Raw genomic sequence first — 10,687 nt, 5'->3', positions numbered from 1 at the left:
CCTTGATTATTTTTTTCTTGATCAATATAAAAATTACTAATCATACAGTATTGCCTGATCTTATTGATAAATGATTGTATTTTGAGGTGAATTTTTTTGTGAATTCTAAATTTTCATCATTTAATATTTATTCAGGGAGCAAGACACATTTCGGCAACAAAGTGTGTAGACCAGTGTAACAAATTTCAATTTGTAAGTCAGCGTGATCAAATAGATGAGCAAGTTATTAAAGCTGAAGTACTGTTCACAGGCTTCATTGTGGAGAACAACATTCATTTTGCATCTGCTCAACATTGTATACCGAAAGAATTAAAAACTTGCTATTTGTAAATATTGTAAATAAAAAATTTTCAATCAGTATATATTTGTTTGTCTGATCATTAAATGCCATGTTATGTTGCATTATTTAGTTAATTAAGAGACGTAAATGACACGCGTAATGTGCGTTGAATCGAAAATCAACAGCGTGTTGATTTTCGATTCCTCAGGCGTTAACTTTCGACTAGAATGTGGTTCACGACAAAATCTCCTGCGAATGGACTTACCCAGCAACATTTGTAAATACAATTAATTGAATCACATAAACATTTTGCAAATGTCACACATAATAAACGAATGCGGGGTTTTATTTCACTCACTAAAAAAGTTAGTTTTCAATTTTCAGTGCAGTAATGACTAATAATTATTGATTTTCATATCGGTTTAATTTTTTTTAAAGTATTTTTTAAATATTGGAATTAAATTATAAATATTTGTAATTTTCTGTTTAAAAAATATTAAGTGAGACCTATCGGTTAAATTATATTGGTTTTGTTGTGTTAGATTAATTTTGTGTATTAGCGTGTTTTATAACGTTTGTTTTTAATTTCTCACATTGACAACATGGTATTTCTCACATTGACAACATGGTATTTCTCACATTGACAACATGGTATTTTTTAGGTGGTCATGTTTTAACATGACAAAAAGTATTTGATAAGTTAGAAATAAAGAAACATTCAAAATGAATTAAAATAACAATTTTGAAACAACGTTCAAGTAATTTCCGTAGAAAGGAAGTTATACAATAGACCCACCATACCAGCGAATTATGCGTTAAAAAGTAACGCACACGGCAGGCAACAGACGCTTCCAGTGTGAACATACAAGCGAACAGTGTACGATAGTCGAATTTCAACTAAAACTCGTTGAAAACGACCGTAGCGAAGGCTTCGCAGGCGAATTTTCAAAAGTTGAACCTTGGTCAACTTTTGATAAGTTGCGCTCATCAACCAATCAGAACTGAGGAATATCTCTCATCATCAGACGGCAAAAAAATGGTGGACGACGAGGTCTTCATGGAAATTATCTGAGATTACCCTTGTCTTTATGATAAGGGAAGTAAGTCATACAGAGACAGAAATATAAGAATGAATGCATGGATGACAATAAGTTCACAGACAAACATATCTGTTGAAGAATGGCAGAAAAACTAGGGTATTGACAAACTGCAAGCCATGGATTCATTGGAGTCAACGGCCCACGTGACCATGTTAATTGCAATTCAAGCGAGTCAGTACAAAGTGTAACTGCACTATTGTACCACAAGTGCGAGGCACCATAAAACATATTAAATAATTTTATATAAATAAATGTTCATATGAAACATTAGAGAGGAGTAATTATAAAATAAAATATTAGTTTATGTTATGTTGTTCTAAATATACCCAACTACTACTAAAATAAAGTCAAGCCTGCCTGCTGCTCCCGTCTTGTTGGTCTCGCTTGTAGTTATTTTTTTCAAAATGTCCCCCGTCGGCCACATACAGCGCATAGCCGTCTCTACTCTTTAAATTCAGGCTGTTTCAATGTTCGGTTACATTAAAAATTGTATTAACGCATTTTCGGGGAATGCATATGTTACAGCAGCAAGCGTCAATACGTTCGTACTTCGTAGACTACACTACTGACTGCACTCTGGCCGCCGCCGTGGCGACATCGAACTGTCATCGTTTTGCTATTAACGAAGCTGCTTACCAGTAAAATACTGCTTGTTTTCATTATTAAATTAACTATTTTGAACCAAAAACATTTAAATAGCTAAAATCTAGACTTAGGCCATGGTCAGGTTTATACTAACTACACACAGACCTAGGCCTAGCCTTGATTAAGTTTTCTTCCCAGCCTAACGTGGACCTGTAAGTATTAGGAGGCTGAAAAGCCTAGCCTGATAATAATTGCGTAGCATATAATTTTTGTTGTTAAACAACGATAGGGGGCACAATTGATGGAAAATAACTATGTTTAAGTCTTGTAAATGCAAATCTGTCAATCAAAACATAACAACAATTCGAAGGGAGATAAACAACTTATCAGCTCTTACGGGTGTGAAGTGTGCCTGTATCAAAGCTTCCTGGCAACATATATTTGGTGATTTCCCTAATCTACTAATAATAACCAATCGGTTAGACCATGCTCCATGGTTAGACTACTTAAGAACTGCAGTGGGTGAGGCTGAGGATTTATTAAATATCTTGGGTGTCAAAACCTATGTAAAAGTCTTTTTTGTTTAAAAGATTATTGTCTGGATTCGAAATGCTAAATGTTTAAAGCCCCATTCCCTACGTTTTTTAGATTTAATTTAAGATCACAAACTATATTTAATGTAAAAATAATACTATATGGTCCTATTGCGATAACTTTTTTCGTCTTTAAACGGTTAAAAATGTGAAAAATAAATCGATTCTAATAATTATAGCGGCCCGCTATAAATCCCAAAATGCATTGCGCGCGGATTGATATTTTTGTTTTTCACCTGTAATTCGCCCACTTTTCGATCGATCGTGAAGCCAAAACAAATGGAAGACTCCTAACTTTTCAGCGAAAATACCGGGTTTTCCCCAATTTGTATCAACGGAGTCTGGCAAAAATAGAAAGACAATTAATGCAGCAACTATACAACGTCAGGCTAGGTATATAGCTAGCGTACGATGTTCGTACGTTATCGATGTTTACCAGCTAGGCCTACAAAACTAAGCCTAGCTAGGCTAGGCCTAAGACCGTCCATGAGAAGTCGATCGCCGCGAGCTACTTAGGTAGTGCATTGTTTCTCACTTTTTATCATAATTTACCATAAAACGTACATTTAAGACAAGGAATGACATGGTTTAATGTTTTTAAAGTGATATATATGTATTATTTTCCAAAAAACGTCCAAAATTGCAGGGAAGGGGTCTTTAAACAACAAAGGGAAAATCCGGTAGCAAGCTTTTATTCATAATGAATCCGCTAAACTGACTATTGTGCGAGACTTGTATCAAATTACATACAGTAAGGTCAGAAGCAATACCAGGACAGAAGAATTGACAATTTTGTTCTGGTTTGACTATTTGTTGGACACGGAAAGTAAAGTGATCACAAATTTAGTAATCATCAATGTAGAAAAACAAATTAACTTATACCAAGAGAACGAGTTTGTTTTTCGTTGTTATTGTATATCAATTTTTCAATAATGTCATAAGCATATTCCTAACAATCATTGGTTTTATCTTTAGTATATGTCGTGTCATTGTATGATCTAGACACATCTACAGCACCAACATTGTTGAAGGAGATTAAGCAATGTACAGGCTATAAAGTATATATTATAATAGTGTGATTGTCATCATCAATAGATTCATCACGTCTTACTATTTTTATCATTATTCATTTTATCGCTTTATCATCATTTACATTCTATTTTCATGTCTTTCTTGGTGAAATCAACAAATTAGCGCTTTATTTCTGAACCACATGTTAACCGAGAGCGACGATCTGTTATATTACTATTATTTAAAACTTATTTCTATTACATTTCTACTGCTTTCATCATGTCCGAAAAAGTAAAAGCAAAGACAAAAAAGAGGTTTTGCTGGACGTACACTCAAGAGTTGGACCTCATAGATATCTGGAGAGAGCCAGATTTCAATGACAAAAACTGGGGAAGCTGTTCCGAAAAAAGGCGACCGTCTACGAGAAAATGGCCGAACGGTTGCTGGACTTGGGCCATGATGTTACTGCGGCGATTGTAATTACAAAACAGAAGAACCTCCGGTCAGGGCATAAATCTGTCCGGGATATTTTTATTAGAGGTATGAGGAAGGGGGCAAGCAATGTAGCAAGGGACCATCCCAAGTCTGCGTGCCCTCATTATCACTCATTGAACGAAATTCTTGTAGGAAAACATCCAGTCAGTCAACCTCCTGGAATGTTGGGCCAGTCCTCCGTACCACGACGTCCACATTCCTCGGCGTCTACAAGTAGTACCTCTAGGAGTAGTAGCTCAGATAGGCTCAGGCCTGATGAAGATGAGGGTAAATTTCTATTTATACTATGCCACTACTACACTCTAGGCCTATACATACTTATCTTTCAATAATTATTAACATTGATACTATACTAAAAAACACTATTTTTCTTTATAACTAATTTTGTTATTTACTGTATTTATATTTGATTGATAATATTAATGATTTTGTATATGTAACCCTCGTTATTATTTGCAGCCCTAAATATCAAATAGGTAGGCCTATATATTTTTCTTTGTTTAATTTTAATAGGTTTTCCAATTTGTGTGGTGTGCGAAAATGAGTGTGGGAGTCATACTTGGAAGGTATGCCACAAACCCACACATATTATAGAGCCATGCCTTGGAGAACAAGGATCAGAGGAAGGATTCGGCTCAGCAATAACATGCAAGAACTGTGTTGAAAAAGCTCAAAGTAAGTTTTTCAAAACAAGTATATTACAAATGCAATTTTCTTTAAAAAGTAAGTTGTTTAAAAAATGGTGTTATATTATCAATCTATTTAATTTTTCTTTTAGTAGCTCTGTGGCAAGATGATTGTGATGACGATGAGTTGGAGAATGTATTTTGTAACTCATTTCAAGTAGTACCGCCTAAGAAAAGAAAAATATGGCCAGGCAGTTAACTATTGTGTTTACTTCAAATAATTTCCAGCATTAGTGTACAGTAATCGTTATTAATCATTATATTACGTTTTATTCTACTTTTTAGCGTGCCTTTCGCCGTGATTGTGATCGACCGCGGCCAGTGTTTTACATTTTAATCATTGTAAGTATTCTTATACAGTTAACTATTGGGCTTACTTCAAATAATTTCCAGCATTAGTGTACAGTAATCGTTACGTTTTTTTCTACTTCTTAGTGTGCTTCTCTCCTGTTACGCAGTGATATAAGAATCCAATATAGAGCTAGTCTTTCACAAGACATGTCATGCAAGCTCAATATGTTTTCACATACAGATTGTTACAATCTGAAGGTTGACTCAAATTATTTTCTACAAGTGAACATATTTCAATGTTAACAAACAACAGATTAAATGGTAAATCACAGTAATTCTATAATACTGTACTACTGAAACTCTAAATAATGATATTGTAAATAAAATTGGTATTAGCATAATATTGTACATATTGGTTTTGCCTATTATTAGTGTTGAAAATTTATGAGTAGCATGTGTTATATTGATGTGTCACAAGCTTTAAATTGATGCGCCACCCGCTTAATTTTTTAATTGAAAAAATTGCCAAGAAATTATACTTTACCAACTCTGTCAAAGACCTAGAAAACAAGGCAGGAGACATACACAATAAAATAGACCAACCGTCTTTATGCTATTAGGTGATACCAGTGGAATTAGCGAGATTCAAAGCCAAGAGGCATAAGTTTAAATCAGATAATTAGAATTCCAACATTTCTATACAAGTGTCATTTTTCCTTGAAATTATTTTATTTGCTAACATTTAACAATATATTTATTGGTTTTAGAGAGTTGAAGCAGTCAATATTTTAAAAGATTTACCTGAAGTAAGAAAAGGGCCTTAGGTGGCAAATCTTGACAATGTGCTAAAATCCTTCAGGGTAAACAGACAGGCATATCACAGCAAATCGTCTGTCGGTAACCACATCCATAAGTGCTGCAAGGTATTTCATTTATGTTGTATATAATAATGTCATTGTCATCTGACTTTTAAATACTATGATATTATTTCTATCATTGAATTTACTTTCAGCCTGAAAAAAACTAATGACAAAAATATGCAAGACTGCAATAGAACTTAGCCCAGAAATTGAAGAGAATGTTGTCAGTGTCACAACAAAATATGGAACATTAATTAATTTGTTTGGAAACTGCCACAGGCAATACAATTGTGCCTTATTTTTCACAGAGAAAAAAAAATCTTGGTAAAAAAATCAATACTTATGTTTTTCTACTAAAATCTCAACTTCAGCTGCTCCACTTAATTCCTCGATGAGTTTCTTTTAGCACCAACAATATTTTGTTTAGTACTGTAAATATATTGAGTTAAATTTTTACAGATTTTTTTTTGTCCCTGAAAAATCAGACATTGAAGATTGTGTGGAGTTCTTTCGGGAACACTTCCAAGAAACAGAGCCTCCCAAGATGCACATTCTTGAAGAACATGTGTCTAAATGAATAAGAAGATGGAAGTTCGGATTGGGGTTCCATGGAGAGCAGGGAGGGAAGAGCATGCATGCTCAGCTCAACACCCTCAAGTCCAACATCTGTTGATTTAATGATGACCTTGGAATTCCGAGTAGCGCAATGAAGGAACATTGGGTGAAGACATCGCCATCCGTGTTGGCAGCCAAACCAACAAAAAATAAATAAAAAAATAGCTACTACTAGTACCATACCTAGGCAACCCTCACTGCAGCCTCTTTAACATCACTAAAATAAAGGTAAGTGTCTGTGGCAACAAATATTCCTTAACGGTGACATCAAAACATCTTTTTACAGAAAAGCAACACACATGTACCAATATCTGCACTTCACTTCCAATTATCCTTTGGAACATACACTGAATATTCAATACATCAATACCTTAGTTCACAGATGTGAATCAATTGTGTTCAGACAAAGATAAACAACAAACAAGAAATAAAACAGAAAGAGGGTTTAAAAAGAGCCGCCAAACAGAGTTTTGGTAAAATGGATTATGATGGACAGAACCTGTTTTGAAGTGAACATGTCATTTTGATAAATCAAGGTTTCCAACGTTAAAAAATCCCCAAAATCTTCATTGAGATCCACCAGCCTCTGATAAATTAGGCCTAAAAAAAAGTAAGGAGGTTTTTTGTCATAGAGGGCATTTTTCAAACATACGACTCTATTCATGTACATGATACGAGAAACAAAAATAATTTGTATATCATCAAAAAGAACAATAATAATTTGTATAATTTCAAAAGGAAATTAAAAGTTTATATATTATTGAATACAGGAACAATGTAAATAGGTGTTTATGTGAAAATTGTATAATTTGTAATCGCATATAACTGAATTATCAATTGTTGTTTTTATAATAATTAATATCAATATTTTAAAATGTTAAAGTTTAAGTTGTTTCACTATTGAGAGGGGCGCCCAAATTAAAGCTTGCTTGCTGTGGCGTCCCTTTTCCACTTACCAACTTCTTTTCTTGCATTATATATTTTATGTCATTTGAATAATAATAATAATAATAATGGCGGAGCTAGTGACGCAGCTCCGGGCCCTTTGGTCAATAAGTCTATTGCTCTGTATATCGTTCAACACGGGTATATAATGCTGTTAACATGAAGGAAGTAACATTCAATGTCGCTACATTTAATGTGAGAGGTCTGAATGACGATTTTAAACAAGATCAGCTGGGACAAGATGTTGAAAACTATGGGATTGACATAGCCTGCCTACAAGAGACCAAGGTACGCGAAGCCAGAGACACTTGTATACGCGGTGGTCGACTCGTACTCATGGATGCCGAAACTCAGTACTATGGGAATGGATTTTATATTGGTAAAAAATGGGTTCCGAGTATACACAAAGTATGGAAATGTTCCGAAAGAATAGCGGTACTACAACTAACCACGAAAGAAAGTAAGTTAATAGCTTTGATCAACGTTTATGCGCCGACTACATACATAGCAAATTCGAAACCAGACGAAGTAAACAAACTATATACCGATCTAGAAGGCCTTATCGAGCGATACGGTAACAAAACATTACTTATATTATGCGGGGATTTTAATTCTTCGGTGGGGAAAAAACGGGTTGACGAGAGGTGTATGGGATCATTTTCTAGAGGAGAACGAAACAAAAATGGACAAACACTCATAGATTTCTGTGAAAAACACAATTTATTCATAACTAACAGCGCGTTTCAGCATTCAGCACGTCATATAACTACATGGTCCCAACAGAGAAGAAATTCCAAAGGAGAACTGATCAAACTGTACACTCAAATAGACTATATTATATGTAAAAGTAGATACAAGACTCTCCTAAAGAACGCTAGGTCATACAACGGAACACTTTTAGATAGTGATCACAGAATAGTAATCACAACATTCAACTTAAAATGGCATTGCGTCAACAAACAAAACACTAACAAAAACACTAACTTATTTGCATGTGAAAAGCTAGTGACAAGCGAAGAAACTAGGAATTTATACGTAGAAAAACTGAAAGAATGCATAGATGTTGTTGTGAAACCGGATCAGCCAACCGTTACATGGCAGGAATTGAAAAGCGTCGTGAAGGCAGCTGCAAAACATACAATAGGACCAAAACAAAAGGTCGGCTACAACAAAAGGACATACGATGACACAACCCAACGCCTATCAACGCAGCAAAAAGAACTTAGACTAAAAATAGCTAACTGCAAGTCGGAAATCGAACGTACATCATTAAAGCAAAAAAGAAACAAAATCATGCATGACATTCAAAAAAGAGTAATTGAAACACGCAACAAAGAACTTGATCAGAAAAGTTTGGATATCGACAAAGCGATAGGGGGCGCCCAAATGTATAAAGCAGTGAAAGATCTTAATAGAAAACCATTCGAAAATCCAAAAGTGTTTGATGCTAACAAAAAGTTTATTGCCTCACCAAATGGAATAGCGAAAGTAATTGGCAATCACTTCAAAAATAAATTTTACGACGGAAGCAAACGAAATATAGATTCAATTGAGGGAAATCCTAGGCCATTAAATAAAGAAATCAGTGAAGAGGAAGTAACCAAGAGTCTTAAACGCCTAAACAACAGTCGAGCAACAGGTGAGGATGGTATCCCAGGAGAACTACTAAAATACGGTTCCCCTGTTCTAGCTCCAATGATTTCAGACATTTTAAATCAAATATTTACAAAACATTAATAAAGGAACACTCATAGCACTACCAAAACCGGGTAAGGAAAAGGGTCCAACTAAGAATTTACGACCTGTTATTCTACTTAACACCATACGCAAGTGCCTATCGCTTATAACACTGGATAGAATTACATCGAAAGTAGACGCATTCTTACCACAAAGCCAAAGTGGGTTTCGCAAAGGCAGAAGCACAAGTGATATAGTTTTTACACATAGATGGCTTATAGCTAAAGCACAAAAAGAAAAAATAAATATTTACATAACCGGTATAGATATGTCCAGCGCGTTTGACACAGTGGATAGAAACAAACTCCTCGACATACTCAAACATATTATAGACGAAGATGAACTTAGGATCGTTAGATTTCTGCTGAGTGAAACCGGACTAAATCTAAAAATAAAAGGTGCAAAAGAACAGCCAATATTCCTAACCAACATCGGCACCCCTCAAGGAGATAGCTTAAGCCCGGTCTTATTCACTGTTTACCTTGAGTCTGCGCTACGAGGAATCAGAACAATTATCCAAACAGAAATACCTCAAGAGATATCATATGCTGATGATGTAGATTTTTTTAGTCTAAATAGCAAGCATAATGTAAACGAATAAGAACGCCATTTATCAACTTTCAACTTAAATGTAAATAAAGAAAAAACAGAACACACTATCGGAAGACGAGAAAAAGAGGACATACAAGAACAATGGAGAAACACGAAAAATGTAGGATCGCTCCTTGGGGACAGACAAGACATAATTAGAAGAAAACAACTAGCGCGTGTAGCAATGACCAAACTAAACTTGATGTGGCTTCGAAAAGATAAAATCAAATTAAAAATACGTATCAAGCTGTACAACTCACTAGTTAAAAGTATATTACTCTACAACTCTGAAACATGGGGACTCACAAAAGAAGAAGCACATAAACTCGACACATTTCACAGACAGCAACTTCGCAAAATCATAGGTATCAGGTTCCCAGACAGGATATCGAACATAAATTTATACAGAAGGACAGGAACAAAACCGATTTCATTAGAAATAGTCGACGCAAGATGGAGACTATTGGGTCACCTACTTAGACAAGACCCATGTACACCAGCCAACACAGCAATAAGCTATTATTTCAGCAACACTACCAATATAAAATTTCGAGGAAGACCGAGAACCACCCTACCAATAACTCTCAGCAACGACCTACTCACCCTTTATAAGCATAATACAGACATTAAGTATCCCGGACAATTGAAAACCAAGAAAGACATGAAACAACTTAAAGAACTAGCCAATGAAAGATGAGACTGGAAGAAACTAATAAAAGAGATTTACGGAGCAGCCCAAGCGGAAATGTCGGCAGACTTTTCAGCGGAAAAGCAGTAATAATAATAATAATATATGTCATTTGAATATTTAATATTTTATGTGTTGTACTGTATGTTTGTTTTATCGAGGGCCCTGAATGATCAGTTCTATTAGGAACTGGATAGGCTACCCTCAGTA

General features: G+C 34.9%; 1 protein-coding gene across 1 annotated transcript; it reads left to right on the top strand.

The window, feature by feature from the left end:
* Positions 1-9,973: 9,973 nt before the first annotated feature.
* On the top strand, positions 9,974-10,486 carry LOC140047568 (uncharacterized). The gene has a single exon (XM_072092609.1). It carries the CDS (start codon positions 9,974-9,976, stop codon positions 10,484-10,486), a length of 513 nt encoding a protein of 170 aa, XP_071948710.1.
* Positions 10,487-10,687: the final 201 nt, after the last annotated feature.

This window comes from Antedon mediterranea, chromosome 4 (genome assembly GCF_964355755.1).
Source record: "Antedon mediterranea chromosome 4, ecAntMedi1.1, whole genome shotgun sequence".
Taxonomy (NCBI): Eukaryota; Metazoa; Echinodermata; class Crinoidea; order Comatulida; family Antedonidae; genus Antedon; species Antedon mediterranea.
Note: the sequence above shows the minus strand (reverse complement) of the source record. Positions and strands in the feature narration are given on the sequence as shown.